The sequence below is a fragment of the Mizuhopecten yessoensis genome, unplaced genomic scaffold (assembly GCF_002113885.1).
Source record: "Mizuhopecten yessoensis strain PY_sf001 unplaced genomic scaffold, ASM211388v2 scaffold10045, whole genome shotgun sequence".
Classification (NCBI taxonomy): domain Eukaryota; kingdom Metazoa; phylum Mollusca; class Bivalvia; order Pectinida; family Pectinidae; genus Mizuhopecten; species Mizuhopecten yessoensis.
In genome coordinates, this window is record NW_018408351.1 from 496,904 (window position 1) to 513,670 (window position 16,767).

The 16,767-nt window shown below is 36.5% G+C and overlaps 1 protein-coding gene across 1 annotated transcript in view; it reads left to right on the forward strand.

Moving 5' to 3' along the window:
• LOC110459342 (arf-GAP with GTPase, ANK repeat and PH domain-containing protein 1-like) overlaps positions 1-16,767 on the forward strand; it is a 94,181-nt gene that overhangs the window by 67,160 nt on the left and 10,254 nt on the right. Inside the window, 8 exon segments of the mRNA XM_021511552.1 lie at positions 1,815-1,901; positions 8,479-8,562; positions 9,036-9,137; positions 9,434-9,587; positions 11,454-11,552; positions 13,560-13,706; positions 16,022-16,095; positions 16,573-16,735. Of these exon segments, the coding sequence (XP_021367227.1) occupies positions 1,815-1,901; positions 8,479-8,562; positions 9,036-9,137; positions 9,434-9,587; positions 11,454-11,552; positions 13,560-13,706; positions 16,022-16,095; positions 16,573-16,735 (910 nt within the window).

The window sequence follows — 16,767 nt, forward strand, 5'->3', positions numbered from 1 at the left end:
GAGTGCTTTTTAAGGTTTAATTAACCTTAAATGTTATCATTCCTAAGGTTGACTTAAAGATTTGATGTTATTTAATGTTTTTAACTACAGATGTATATGTAGTTTAGTCATTCCTATCCATATATCAGGTTGTTATTCTTATATAGCCCTTACCTTTGTATAGTCCTGTAACCATCAGTAGGTACTGGTCAACAAGCTGTGTTTACCAAACTATATATGTCTTCAATAGACACAAGAGTACCACAAATCTAAAGTATTAAGACTATGTACAGATGACACTATATTGTAGAGAATGTTTCACATATATCATCTGTTGGTTTCTGCGTCCATTGTATTGATGTCAAAGAAAGCATATATACCTGTATTATAGAAGAACCTTTGATCAAGATTCAAAAGTTTATTATAAAAAGTCTATAGAAAAAAATTGGTTTGTGAGATTAAAAAAGAAGAAGATGGTACTAGCTATGATGATTTAGAACCAATAAATATTGGGAAAAAAAATGTAAAAATTTGAAAGCATGCTATATAGTATTTAGTTTATTTTGCTGTAATTGTATATTTTTTGCAGCTGTTTTCAGATTTCATTTTCAGTTAAATATATTGTCTAACAACTTCCGGTAGTGCTAACATTGTGGCCTATAGAATGTCTGTAACCCAGAACATTGTATCAGAGATTGCTGTCGAAATAAAGTATCACACTGCAAAAAGCAAAACTAGTCAATTTTACTAGCTACCTAACTCAACTCAGATTTTAAAAAGAAAGAACTGAGATGTTTCAGGAATTAGTGTCTGTTTCTTGATGTGTAGCCTTACAGAACTCCTCAGCAGTCACAGATACAATGGTCTTGTTTTTGTTATCTATGTGTTATGCTTGCTGAACAAGAGTAGAAGACTTAACCATGCTTTTAGAATTTACAGGTACATCACCAACCTGCTGAAGTAACCTACACGGTCACTTTGGAGTTAGCTTTCCTATCTGTTACCTTTACCAGATCTCCTGACAAGTCTTAAAACTATCTACCTTTACTTCTTGTTAACCATTTTCAACTCTTTTTCACATGCTTTGTCACTAAGCTCACTCCGGGTAAGCTGCATCTCAAAAGTAACAAGAATGCAAGATATGTGATAATTATGGTAGCACTAGCTTTGTCCTTTGAGATATTCCTGACAGAAGAATGATATGGAAGCAAGCTTTATTTTGGATCAATTCTGTTTTCTATCCAATTATTATCCCTCCATCTCTGAGACTAAAAGAAACTTCCTTTTCACTACTGCTGCAGCAGCACCAGCACAGACTGTTATGGAATGTGTGTACTTACAGCTGTAAAGTGTACTTAAGTCCCTATTGACCACTTTTTAAAGTAGATGTATCTATTAACCCTATAGAACAATTCCTGTCTTACTAGCTTGTGAGATCAGATATTTGCAGTAATCCTGGGTGCGCTCTACAGCTACCCCAAACAGCTCTAGCTGGCTTACAGCGATGGACACATTCTTTTCTTGCTTGTAGTTTACTTGCATTTTTCTATTAATAATATTCAGCTTGCTATTGGTGGAGGATCTATATATTGGTGGCTTGTAGCAAAGAGGCACATCTTGTCTACCCAACTGGCTATACATGTAGAGCCAACTGGCTGTACATGTAGAGCTGAGGATACATTTTAGCCGTGTACCTTCCAGATTGTACCCGGCCTGTAGCTAGCTTTGCGTGTAGTACTGACCTCGGCTAGCCTGTGAGTAGTGGCTACCTGTAGTGGTGTATAGAAGTAGTACTGACCATATCTAACACCATCGTCCAATGTGTACGTTTACAGGATAAGCCTGATGCCAGAGACTTGCCCACACCAAGCAGCACACCAACACAGAGTCGCAAAAATAGGCGTCGCTCCAACCTATTTAATGTAAGCAAAACACAAAGGTGCAGATCTGGTGGATGTGGTCAGTGGTGTCATGTGGCTCTCTGATTGGCTGATAAAAGTCATGTGACTGATTCTGATTGGCTGCTGATTATCATGTGACTGTTTTCTCCCTGTATAGATTATGATATTTATTGTGAAGGGATCTTTTTGACTTTTACCCCGTTTGATGTGGAATAATTATTAACCAATTTCGACTCATTCTGTTGTTACAGCACATAACACATTGTGGTATTTGTTTTCGTTTGGATTCCTTTGATTGGGCAGTTAATGTTAAAATAAAGTTAAACCCCAATACTTATAAATATTATCATAACTCTTCATAACTGAACACAGTGTCACTGCTTCTAATCTGCGTATAACAAGCTAATGGAAAAAGAATGTGTGAACGGACAGATATGGGAATAAAGGCAATAAAATGGGGAAAAAATTGTTCCACCTTATTATAAATGATTGGTTTTGAATATGTATGTTCAAGGGACTTTCTTAATGTTTATCAACTTGGCCTCAGAGATTCAAGAAAAAACGACACACTATTGACTACTTCCTTTTGAAATTACCATGATTAAGTTCCTTATGGCACATATCCAATGAAAATCAGTCACCTGTCCTGTGAAATCAGATGTCACCTTGACCACTGGGCAGTTATCCATCTATAGGCCTGCCTTGTGACCACAAATGCCCTTGAATGTCTTTGTGAAGCCATTGTTCTGACAGTTCTGTCCAATTATCTCGTTATTAAGAATATTATTGGCATATATCTTGCCCATCTGAAAAATTACATATAATCTACTGAAATATGACATTCAATTTGATAAAATATTCCCACTCTCGTGTGATATAATTACGGATGAGGTTGGGATTAAACTGTTTCATTTACTATCAATGACTTCTTTAATTGCTTGATTTTGATCCAGCTTAATTTGATCCTTTAATTCCTAAGAAATATAAACATGTGTAACAGAAAGTAAAAAAGATAGTGTAATTCTTTTTTTTTTGCTTCGATCTTCTTCTTTTTTTTCGAATATTTTATTGATTTTAATTTCAAATTTTATTTTTACCAGTGAACCTCCTGTTCACCTATTTAAACTTTGAACTCTGGCCTCCACATCAGACGACCTTCAGTCAGTAGATATATAGTAGATATAGTATATTTACTACTGTATCAGTTCTGTCCCTGTTTGGATTCTATTGGTTGGGTTGTTATAACAGAAACACACCTGTGCAATCTGTGTTTATTTTAATGTGTGGTGAACATTATTGGACATTAATTCATTTTAATATTAACTGCATGTTTTGTGGATGATTCTTGTTTGCTACCTTGATTGCTAGTGATATTTTTGTTTGCTACATGTACCTTGATTGCTAGTCCTGTTGTTTGAATGATTTTGTTGTGCTTCTTTGTAACAGAGATGCAATCCAGTTTATGATTTTGTTTACTGTCAGATCTGTAAGTTCATAGACTTGGTGTTTAGTTTGGTTATTTAGGTATGAACAGTAACCATGTCTTTTGATACTGTAAAATTTTGAGTCAATTCTACTATCATTCCCCCTGATGTCAAATGTCCAACGGAGAGCTGGACACAAGTACTAATGCTCCTGTCTACCTAGCTGTATAAATAGGTAGATGTATTTAAATACTGTGCATCAGTTTAACTTGACATATGTGTTTTAATTGATCAGTTACACGTAAATAGCAGCATTCAATTTATGATGCTTGACCTATTAACTGAGAGAAATTATGGAAGTTGACCTTATCAAGAAGAAACATTGAAATTGATATGAATAAGGAACACTGTACTTAAAAAAGAAGACCATGATGTTTGTAGTTGTTTGCCTTGGAAGTGGTGCAATACACAAATAAACATGGCCCTGATGATAGGGTGATACAAAGGTTTGTTTCCTTAAGCAATCATAAAGGTAAACAAATCTTCACGTCAACCTACAATGAAACTGTAAATTGTTTATTAGAATAAAAAAGTAAATGTACAAAAAATCAACAATCGTTGTTTGTGTAGTAAAGGACTATAGGTCTCTCAAAATTTTTAGAAAGGCACAGGGGGGCACACACTGCCAGGAGACGCCACTCTTTCATCAACGTCCACCTTCCTGTTTACTAAATCTTGATGATTTGTAGAGTTGGGGACAATTACCATAGCTTTGGTACAATAGCATATATAAACTTTCTTCTAATAATGTGACAACAATTTTAGTGTTTTTGAACTTGTGAGCAAGGTCAAGCTAGCTGTTTCCCTGGTCAATTAAGGGAAACATTGACATTTAAACATTTGCCCCTGTAAATGACACAGTAGACAGTGTGACCTTATAAAAGGAATGTTGCTATTAAAACACCTGCCCTTGTAAAGGGAACAGTTATATGAGTATTCAACATCTTCGAAAGTTTGATGGAGACAATGAAAGCTCATCTTTGATCTTATGAAGAGAATAATGTTTTTGACACCTATTTACGTTATAAAGGAGATGATGATGGTCGTTCACAATGACCAGAAGCCTGTATCCAACAGTGCATACCCTACATTTGAGTATTTTTCCACAGGAACAATGTCCGAACTTGACCATTATATAGAATGCAAAGATATTGGAACCCAATGACCTTTTCAAGGATTCAATAGTAATTCCACATTAGAAAGGGGATAATGCTGTTATTTACCTTGTAAAGAAAACAAAGATATTGGTAGCCTAGGATTATTATGTAAGGAAGATAAGGATCTTAGTAACTATGGGTTTATAACAGGAACATTTCTTTAATATTTAGTTATTTACCTTGTTAAGGAGACGAGGACACTGATAACCCTTGACCCTGAAACAAATGTTATTGGTATGCAAAGAAGATTTATAAAGGAGATATTGATAGTTTAACTTTTGACCTTTTTAAGGGGGAAATGCAAGGTAATCCTTGACATAGTAAAAGAAGACAATGGTATTTAACTCCAGATTCTGTAAAGGGGACAGTGATATTGATCTTATAAAGGATGGAAGTTTAACCTTAGACCTTGTAAAGGAAATAGGTAACACTTAAACTTTTAAAGGGGACAATGATATTGGTAATCATTGACCTTGTAATGGAAATGATAATATCTGTCATCCTCAAACTTTTACAGAAAACAAGGACATTGGCAGTCATAATGATTGTCCTCTTGCAAGGTCTTAAACATGTGTGGCATGGTATTTCTCATTCTGGCTGCCATTTCTTTGAACCTTGTTGATGAAAGAATGATATTTGTTGATTGCAGATTTTTACTAGCTGAATGATATGTGACATTTTCACTAAACTGGTTGCATCTCTGTTTTAGATGGTCAACAGAGTTATTCCCCCTAGGGCACACTTTCCAGCCTATCACATCACATAGTAGTTCTTCCCACCTGGTAGCTGTGTGAACTGTAGATAGAGAAGATATGTTTGTTGATATGGAATTATGTATAATAAGCTCTTTTTTGTCCCCCGCCAGCACTTTCACAGGGACTTTCAATGAGTCTGTCAGTTTGTCAGTGTGTACCTTTGTCTGAAACATATATCATACACTGTTACCTACAATTGTCACAATGCGAGTACCTGTTTCGGATGATAGGGTATTACATACTGATATTAGGTCTCATGCCCCAGTATATACAGTTAAGGTCCTTTGAATCAAAGTTTTGTTCCTTGGTGATTTTTCTCCCATTAGATTTTATCTGAATGCATCTCTGGGAATTCACTTGTTTTTACCTTTGATTAAAGTTCTCTAAATGTTTTTGCTTATTTGATTTAATTTTATGCTTTTGAATTACTGAAATGAAATAGAAAATATTTCCCATACTGTGATAGATACTTGTAAATGGCAGCCTTGATGTCAACAACATTTGAACGCCTGTGTTCTGGTAGAAGTGAGTTTAATTCTGCTCTTGGTGGGATCTTGCATTTGATGTTCAAATAGCTGAGTCTTAGCTGTTGTTTATCTATGTGTATCCCTGGAAAAATATCAGTTGTCAGCATTGTCCATTTGTGTTAAATGCAAGTATGTAAAATAAAGTAAAGAGCTGTATTGTCTTCGGAATGACATAGCTGTTCTCTTTAAGAAGGTCAAAAAGCAAACTAGTGACAATTCAGCCAATAATGTGTTATGTATGAGACTAAAGAGAGTGATCAAACTGTTCTTACTCAGACTCTGTATAGCTCAACGGTAAACCTTCGAAAACTTTCAGACTTTTACCTAAGAAATGTCTTCCAGGTGACAAGATATATCTATAATATCTGGACTATGTTGGTTTGGTATTCTAGGAGGATACACTGAAGTCTGTTACCCCCCATGAAGGGATACATATTGGAAAATATGTGTACTGATGCATGATTAATATACGTAAGATTCAAGACATAAAAGTAATATTTTAAAACATACATGTCTCAACATCTGCTCTTGAAGTCTGGCAAGTATATTCAAATTCTTTCTACTGAAGAAATGTAAAAACTAGAGTTGAAATTTAAACTTGTAAACATATTTGAAGACAGATAATGTGAAAGGATTTGCCCATTGGAGTGTTTTGATNTCTGTAGAGTGAGAGTCTGTAGAGTGAGAGTCTGTAGAGTGAGAGTCTGTAGAGGGAGAGTCTGTGTAGAGGGAGAGTCTGTAGAGTGAGAGTCTGTAGAGTGAGAGTCTGTAGAGGGAGAGTCGTTGTGATGATTCTGCTCTGTCGTTACCAGGACCTGTATTAGTTTCATACTAATACAACAGTTTTCAGTGGGGAGTTTTACTTTGCACACTTACCACATACACATTTTCGCACATTTGATTTCCAGTCTTGCTGCCACTTGTTGGTGTGCTTTTTGTGCTCCTGGCCTGTACGGTTTTATTTCCCAACACCTGTATTTCTACGAGCTCCAAGCTTTGCTGACTGTTGTGATTGGCTAAGATCTTGTTATTGTTTGATGGAATTTTGGTTGCCTGACCAGACTTTGACGACCCCTCAACCCCATCCACATCCTGTCACCCATTGGTTATTAATATATGTGTTAATTTGCATGACATTAATGCAGACTCCTTTTTCACCAACATTATTAAACATTAAGGTATTTGAACTATATCTATAATTTGATTGATCAAAATCCTTTGACCAATCATTGATCAAAACACAAGTTGTGAAATAATCTTTAAATTAGTAGGAGCGATATCTACTGTAAACACATTATGTCCGCTGTCATCTTGTATTACTGAACACTGATGATGGTGGGGTAAGTGTATGGAGCCCTGTATTATTGGATATACTACCAATATCTCCAATAATTATTTGGTTACTCTTGATACTGTAATCAGAATTGTCATTTATGATAGGTAAGCCAAAGTATATACAAGTATAACCAGTGTTACTAAAAATAATGTAGCTAATGTCTTATTAGCTAATTGCATGTTTTATCATTTGTAAAGAGGTTATGATTGACTTACATTTAAAGTACATCGTAACCATGTATAACTCCTACAGTTATAACTTCATGTTATATTAGGGTGAGGATGAATATCACTTCACTGGACTTATTAGGGGAGGTCGCTTTAGTTCATAGGTCATATCAGGTCAAAATAAAAATTAAAAAAGGTTACTCTATTGTATACAACATATCTAAACCAGAGGAGTTCACAGGGGTTATCAGGTCAACAGGGGAGGTCATTCTAGTGTATACAACATACATAACCCAGGGGAATTCACTCTTGTTTATTGGACAGTTAAAACAATGAGACTACTGAAGTATCAGGGGAGGTAATTAAGTTTCTGGTTGTCCTTATCGTGGGTTGAAGAATGATAAGATGCTTGTCGGGCAGAGTTTTATTTCCGATAAACATGTCAGCTCATTGTTTTGTCAAATGGCAAATTGAAGAGACATCATTTGGAAACACTATCAAATCTATGAAGTTACCTGGGGTCCTTGGAAAAACTGTTGTGGGTGTAATAGAGATATTGACACAAAAAAATGTAATAAATTTCAAATTATAAACAGGAGAAGTCAGGATAGCAAATAAGTTATTTATCATACTGAATATCAAAAAAAATAACTGCTAAGATTGTGATAATACATCCAAAGCCATCATAACATGCATTTAAATACCATAAAATAGATGCTCTGAAATATTTCTCTAATGGCCTAAAAATATATAATTCTGTGTGGAAACATGTATTTGGTGAAGGGAAGAAATTGTATGAGATAAAAAACATTAAATTTTATAAAGGAACATGCTATGGCTAATATACTAGTTTGCAACTGTAAATTTCTCTGTTGACATTATAAGAAAAAGGAAATAAATAAACTAAAGGGACATCGCAATATCATGTCAATGTGTTGATTTGTAGGGGAAGTGTATTAGAAAGTTATATTATTAGGATAAATAGTAAATGCCTTTTTCTGTATTTTTATCCATTTTTCGTAAGTTATTCATTGTAAACAGGTTCACTATATTCAAAGAAACTGCAAATTCAAAATCATTCTAAAAGTTATGTTTAATAAGCATTTGTTCATACTAGATAACTCTTGAACTATTAATTTACATTCCAAGTATATATGTGTTTTCCTCAACAGCCGAAGAATAAAGAAGAGGAAAAGGTGAAAACGTTACCAGAGACGGAAAAGCTGGGCAGCGGCCGTGTGATACCTCTCAAACAGGTACAAATCCTGTTGTCTTTATTACAAATAGAATCTTCTTGGTTTGGTTTGGTACTAAATGATATAATATTGTGTTTAAATAATTCTTATTAAAGAATTATTATTTTAATACAAAACCCAAAATGTGGTAGGGATTTTTTTTATACAAACTATGTGTACAGTATTAAAAAAGGTTAATGACTTACCATACTTCTCAAATCTTCCTATCATTAAAGCAATTTCATGTTTTTCACACTCTTATGTATTACTTTGAAATAAGAATTTTCTACACCTTGCTTTTTACTGAACTTCTGTTAATGAATTGTAAAGAGCAGTTTCAACTTTGGCATTATACTCTTTTATTTTGTCTGACAGACTCATCGAAAGGTGTTTGTGTTTTTAGATATTGCTGTTTTATGCCCCATGGATGATTTGAAAGATTGGCCAGTATGTCTGAATGTTATGTATTAATATGTCATCATTGCATTGTTTAGGGTTACCTGTACAAGAAGAGTCACGGTTTAAACAAAGAATGGAAGAAGAAATATGTTACTTTACTTGATGATGCACGCTTGGCATATCATCCTAGTCTTCACGTAAGTTGTGGACTTTCTTGAATTAGCAAATTATATATCTTCATTGTATTAGAAGATCGTGTAATTTAATTCAGAAATGTATTGGTGTATTGTAAAATACGTCCCAGACCAGATTATATTGATTTATCAAGGAAGTTGCCTAATAGGGAACAGATTATGTTAGTGTTAATTTTGGATTAGTTTGTATCAGTACATTTGTATATCAAATATATTTGAGACTTCTGACTGAAATTTGAATTTTATTTTTATTTAAAAGAATATTTTATGATGTTTATGAGTGATGTGTTTTATTTTAGGACTACATGGATGATGTACATAAAAAGGAAATATCACTTATGCATACGACAGTAAAGATTCCTGGTCTGCGGCCACGAACAACGAAGACAGTCCCCAACTATCCCCCTCAGCACCCTAACCAGGACCCAGCCAACGGCCTGAAAAGTAAGCTAGGCAAGCAATCTTTATTATACTGACGGTGTTGTCTTGGTGTTGTGTGGTACAAATGTTGTGTGGTACATCTGTTTTTGTAATACCGTTCATTACTTCTGATAAACCCAGGGGGCCTAGGTTTTAGGAGATATATGTACATCAAATTAGTAATGAACATTCCCAATATGTCCCTTTATTTAGAAAGTGCTCTTTTCCAATATCCAGGGTTGGCTTATTGGCGAACTTTGGTTTATCGTCATTAGAATATGGCACACATTTTGACACAGAAATCAGGGGTTGTTTGATATTACAATGTCTAGAAGAAATTCTGTTTTTGATAAAATATGAACATTTAAGAGACACAAAAAGACAAAAAGTGAGATATCATTTTCAGTATGAAATGAAAACAACTCTCCCAAACCTTCTTCTTCTGTAAAGTCAGACTCATTGAAAGTGGCAAAAGGGAGAATTTGTGAAAATACAGAGAATGTAATGCAGTGCTGTTTGTGTAGTGTCAGTTACATGTTTGTCTGGTATATACTTCTGATGATGTGGAGTACAAGTGGAGCTATGGTCATCATCATATGTATGTTTGATCAATTAAATCTGTGTCATTCTGCGTGTTGTAAGATTTCATTTGATTTCTGCATGGTTTTAAAAATTTCTGTATATATTATCAGTTTATTTAATGAGCATGATATACATATATGGATAAAACTAACAGAATGAAAGGAATGTAATTTTATTGCAAGTGTATTTATTAACGTAAGGACATGTTTTACATGTCAGCACAGTGTATCCATCTACTGTGTATAGGGGAAGGGGAGATAACCGTAAAACATGTCAGCACAGTGTATCCATCTACTATGTATAGGGGAAGGGGAGATAACCGTGAAACATGTCATCAAAGTGTATCCATCTACTTTGTATAGGGGAAGGGGAGATAACCGTGAAAAATGTCAGAACAGTGTATCCATCTACTGTGGAAAGGGGAAGGGGAGATATCCGTAAAACATGTCAGCACAGTGTATCTATCTACTGTGTATAGGGGAAGGGGGGATAACCGTGAAACATGGCGGCACAGTGTATCCATCTACTTTGTATAGGGGAAGGGAAGACAACCCTGAAACATGTCAGCAAAGTGTATCCATCTACTTTGTATAGGGGAAGCGGAGATAACCGTGAAACATGGCAGCACAGTGTATCCATCGACTGTGTATAGGGGAAGGGGCGATAACCGTGAAACATGTCATCAAAGTGTATCCATCTACTATGTATAGGGGAAGGGGCGATAACCGTGAAACATGTCATCAAAGTGTATCCATCTACTTTGTATAGGGGAAGGGGATATAACCGTGAAACATGGCGGCACAGTGTATCCATCTGCTGTGTATAGGGGAAGGGGAGATAACCGTGAAAAATGTCAGAACAGTGTATCCATCTGCTGTGTATAGGGGAAGGGAAGACAACCCTGAAACATGTCAGCAAAGTGTATCCATCTACTATGTATAGGGGAAGGGGAGATAACCAGAGTGAGTTACTGTGCTAATTAGCAAAACTTCCTTTTAAAAGAACATCATTGAAGGATCTAAAGACTGAAACGTACAGAGAATACAAAAACAGTTTTGAACAAAAATATTGGCCCATGTGGTGTGTGCATTTGGCAGGTCTGTCCGTTCTTGGGTTTAAAAGAAAATTGACTTAGTTGACGTTTTGTAAAAGGTTGAAATATAAACATACCAATGTTTTCAAATCTCAATCTGGATTTCACTGTAGTGACTAGCTAAGAGCATGCTGGATATTCACCATTGAGGCTATTTTCGTGTGATCAGTGTTTTGTGGGAGCTTGCATGTCAGTGTTGTAATATAAGTGGCCCTTTTTTCCAGGCAAGAGTTCAAGGGACAAAGAAAACGTCATGTTGACTGGATTCGACATTGTGCGAGATCGTCATCATTCCAGCTCTGAAAATTCTAATTCAGCACAAGGTGTGTCTTGTATTGTCTGGAGGAGAAATAGGCTTTCCTGTTCTTAAATTTGGGAGGGGGTAATTAAATTGATTTGTTTCAAAAGAGTAGGTATGAATGTGATGAAAGCATTATAAACGAAGTTTGATTAAAGAACAAGTGTCTGACACTTGAATTCTATCCAAAGTCTGTAAAGTATCAAGGTATGAACCATATTATATACATACCCATATGTACACTGGTACATACCTGGTACCTAGGAGGTTTGGGGAAGTATTTATCAGACACTTTAGGAGGGTGAAGAAATTCATAAGATTTCAATAGATTTTCAGCAGGTTTTTTCACCCCTATCCATTCTATTGAAATTCAAAATTGTAACAAAAGGGGGCTTATTTGCAGTCACACACAGTCCATAATGAATTTATAGTAGATTGATACACTCTGAACTAAAATCTAAAGGTGTTATATATCTACATATATTTAGCTTTCCTTCCTAGTTTAAGTAAATTATATTTCAATCTCTTTGTGTTGTTGTATTAGTTTTGAGATGCATGGATATTGCATGTATGGTGTACGTTCCTCTGTATTTATAGATATACCTGTGCTGTGCTGTCATGTATGTTATGCATATCTGTGCTGTGTTGTGCAAGTTTCTCAGTATTTACACATACCTAGATAGGATTCTGTTTCTATGTGTTAACTTTCTCAGCATCCATAGACATATGTTGACATCCCTAACTCCATGTCATCTTGGTATCATAACTGAAGCAGCATGTCTATACGTATATAATATATTTCCCATTTGCTCTGCATTGCCACTATATAACCATACCAAACAAAATAGAAAGATATCAGATCATAATTCTCACATAATTCTCATTAGTGTAGTGATATGAAGAACATGTTCGTGACATCGTAACTAAATGACATTGCTACCAGATTAAAAAGGCCAATTGATCAATGTTACTCACAACAATTGATGTAGTTGTATAAAAGGTGAATATCCTCATGGTGGAATATTTTGATGATTTTGTGTTAACTGCCACAAACTATCATTTTTTGCCGGGAACATTGGCATGTACTCGTGACGTCACAAGAACAGGTCCCATTGACAGACAGTGCGAAATTTGACTTTGAAATGCGATAAAAGATAAAAGATTAAAAATATAAGAAAAACTGCCTTCTTGGAAAGTTATTGTCCTGTAATTCTCACCGGATTGAAGACAAATTACTCATAACGTGCTAACGCGCATTATTCAATTTGTCTGCAATCCTTTGAGAAATATAGGACAGTAACTTTCCAAAGAAGACAGTTTAATGCTTAAGTAACTTCACTGTCTTTTCTCTGTACATATACATTTAACCCCTATTTACTTCCTTACATAAAATGTTTAAGGTGTTTGTATATGGGAAACTATCTATAAAACTGCAGTAATTTTTATAAGATAACATATGTTTTCCTTTGATTTGAAGTCATTCTTGTGCCTTTACCAAGTATGAATGAGGAAATAACTGGATTATCTCCCTTAGTAGCATTTTCAGGGTATCCAGATGTATATGAATCTCCACCCTCTACAAAGTATACCATGTATGCTGACAAACATGTAAACAAGGTGCATTTAAAGAATCGGAATTCTCTACTGGCTGCTGATGATAACACAATTTGTCACTTGCCAGTTCAGGCACATTTTATGGTGAAAAAAAGAACACTTATGGTAGATTATTGAGATGACACTGCATTAAGGTATACTGCCTTTTAAAAGTGCACCCTTGATCTTTTTCAAAAGAGCAGAAAAGTTGTGTGCACAGGTGCACCAGCACTTTTTACAATGAGTATGAATAAGTAAATGATTGTTAAGTGTAATTTTCAACAGTCAATAATCATTGGTAATACAGCATGGCATCATCATCTGATTTCGTCCCATCCTCTCCTCCTTTCATTATATATAAAATTGTGAAGTTCCTGAAAGAGACATTCTGTAAGAAAGTAGTATAAACAAAATTCTGGAAATACCCAAATTTTCACAGGTCTGCCCAATGGAGACGGAGTGTTTGCCAAATTGGGAGTGAATGGAAGCAGTGTAGGATCTAAACTAGATACACCCAATGTCAAGAAACGGCATCGGCGGGCTAAAAGTGGGGGCCTGAAGAGTATGGAGCCTGGTGCTGGAGATGGTAAGTGTGTAGGGTTGTGTAGTGCTAGGTCACATGTGGAGCCTTGTGCTCGGTTAGGTAACTTTGAAGGGCTGTGTAGTACAAGTGTTATTATTATATAATTAAATCACAAAGTAATGTGGTATTCACCAAGACAGCAACAGTATCGGGTTTATTGTTACTGATCAGGACTTCATATTTAGCTTGGATGTAATTATTAGCTCACCTGGTCCAAAGGACCAAGGTGAGCTTATGCCATACCGTGGCGTCCGTCCGTCGTCCGTCGTCCGTCCGTCAACAATTTCTTTAAACGACTTCTTCTTCTTAACCACTGATTGGAATTTAACTAAATTTGACTGGGATGCAACCACTGATTGGAATTTAACTAAATTTGACTGGAAGCATCCTTAGGTGGTGGGGAATCAAAATTGTACAAATGGTGGGGCTGAACCCCCAGGGGGCTGAGGGGCGGGGCAAAAAGGGGGCAATTTGGCTATATTGCTTTAAGCGACTTCTTCTCTGGAACTAAGAGATGGATATCAACCATATTTGCCTGGAAGCATCCCTAGGTGGTGGAGATTCAAAATTGTACAAATGGTTGGGCTGACCCCCCAGGGGGCTGAGGGGCGGGGCCAAAAAGGGGGCAATTTGGCTAGATTGCTATAAACGACTTCTTCTGTAGAACTATGCACTGGATATCAATCATATTTAATCAAAAGCATTCATGGGATGCAGGGATTCAAAATTGTACAAATGGTGTGGCTGACCCCCCAGGGGGCTGAGGGGCGGGGCCAAAAAGGGTTATTTGGCTATATTGCTTTAAAGCGACTTCTTCTCTGGAACTAAGTGATGGATATCAACCATATTAGACTGGAAGCATTCCTAGGTGGTGGGGATTCAAAATTGTACAAATGGTGTGGCTGACCCCCCAGGGGGCTGAGGGGCGGGGCCAAAAAGGGTTATTTCGCTATATTGCTTTAAGCGACTTCTTCTCTGGAACTAAGTGATGGATATCAACCATATTAGACTGGAAGCATCCCTAGGTGGTGGGGATTCAAAATTGTACAAATGATGGGGCTGACCCCCCAGGGGGCTGAGGACAGGGCCAAAAGGGGGCAATTTGGCAAGATTGCTATGAACGACTTCTTCTGTAAAACTAAGCCATGGATATCGATCATATTTGGTCGGAAGCATTCATGGGAGGCAGGGATTCAAAATTGTACCAATGGTCGGGCTGACCTCCCGGGCTAAGGGGTGGAACCAAAAAAAGGTTATTGCCTAGAAATGGTTGAGATCCCCACCATATAACCACATATACAATTGCTGAGTATAAAGAGAAGAATGCACATTTGCTTCCAGGATGGCTCTAGGGTCTGGCCCCACCCTTGGAAACATAGTCCTTGGGCCATAACTTTAAAACGGCTGAGATCCCCACTCAAAAACTATATATACAAATGCTGGGCATAAAGAGACGAATGCAGTCACAATATTAGAATTGACCCTGGGGTCTGACCGAACCCCTAGGGACCTAGTTTCTTGGTCACAGCTTGGAAACAGTTGAGATCCCCACCCTATAACTATATAGACAATTGCCGATTACAAAGAGACGAATGCACATATGCTTCCAGGATGGCTTTGGGGACTGCTCCACCATTGGAGACTTAACCCCTGGGTCATAACTTTGAAATGGTCAAGATCCCCACCCCAAAACTATATATACAATTGTTGGGCTTAAAAGACAAATGCAGTCATGATATTAGAATTGACGCCAGGGTTTGCCCCACCCTTGCAGACTTAACCCCTGGGTCATAACTTTGAAACGGTTGAAATCCCCACCCCAAAACTATATATACAAATGCTGGGCAAAAAGAGACAAATGCAGTCATGATATTAGAATTGATCCTGATGTCTGGCCACGACCGCAGGGACCTAGTTTCTGCGTCACAGCTTGGAAACAGTTGAGATCCCCACCCCATAACCATACATAAAATTGCTGGGCATGAAAAATTGAATACAGATATATATGCTACAAGGATTGGCCTTGGGGTCTGGCATATTCCCTTGGATCTCATTTGGAGAATATTCTGCCATGATTGCTTAGATATCAAGGTGAGCGATACAGGCCCTATGGGCCTCTTGTTACAGGATAAAACTGATGTAATGTATGTCCTGCCCATTGTTCCAGTTGATTTGTGTTTATGTCACATTTGTTAAATAAAACTTGTGTCAAACCTAGGTGACCTTCATCAAGATGTCAGTGTAACATTTATCTCACAGGTGACCTTCATCAAGATGTCAGTGTAACAATTATCTCACGATTTAATGATTCATTTCAGAATCTGATGGTTATGAGTTTATGATAGTGTCCCTGGAAAATAAACAGTGGCATTTTGAGGCCAACAATCATGAGGTAAGTAACACCTTGGGGAGTGTTACCATGCAGAACTCTACTAAACTACACCTGATGTTCTGTTACACAAGAAGAAATCATTTTAAATTGTTTATCAATAGCCTCACACACACAAAAGCTGAAAACTTAAGCTTCAAAGCCAGGTTGAGTTCAAAAGTGTTAACATTTCATTTCAAATAATATTTACTGATTAAACAAAAAGTCAGATTGAACAACAGACATGCTTTATAAGCCTTTTGTTAAGAATGGTGTTTTCATTTAAATGTAGGTCTCCATCTTGATTAGGTTAAATTATAATCATGACCGGATGAATTCACTATATTAGCTCAACATAAGACAGTGAGCACTCTAAAACAAGTAATGCTACAGATCAACTATTTCAAAATCATTTTTCCACTCAAGCACCAAAGAAGTGATGCACATCATTGGAATAGTAACAGTAATCTGTGACTTGAATGGATTTGGTTGGTTTTTCAGGAGAGAGACGACTGGATCTCAGCAATAGAACAGCAGATATTCTCAGCTCTACAGGGGAACGAGAGCTGTAAAACGAAGAAAATGTCTGCCACAGATCCCGATACAATACCCACCATGCGCAACACACGAGGCAATAATTTATGTGCTGATTGTGGAGCACCAAGTAAGTTTGCAGCAAGCCTCATCTAATATCTA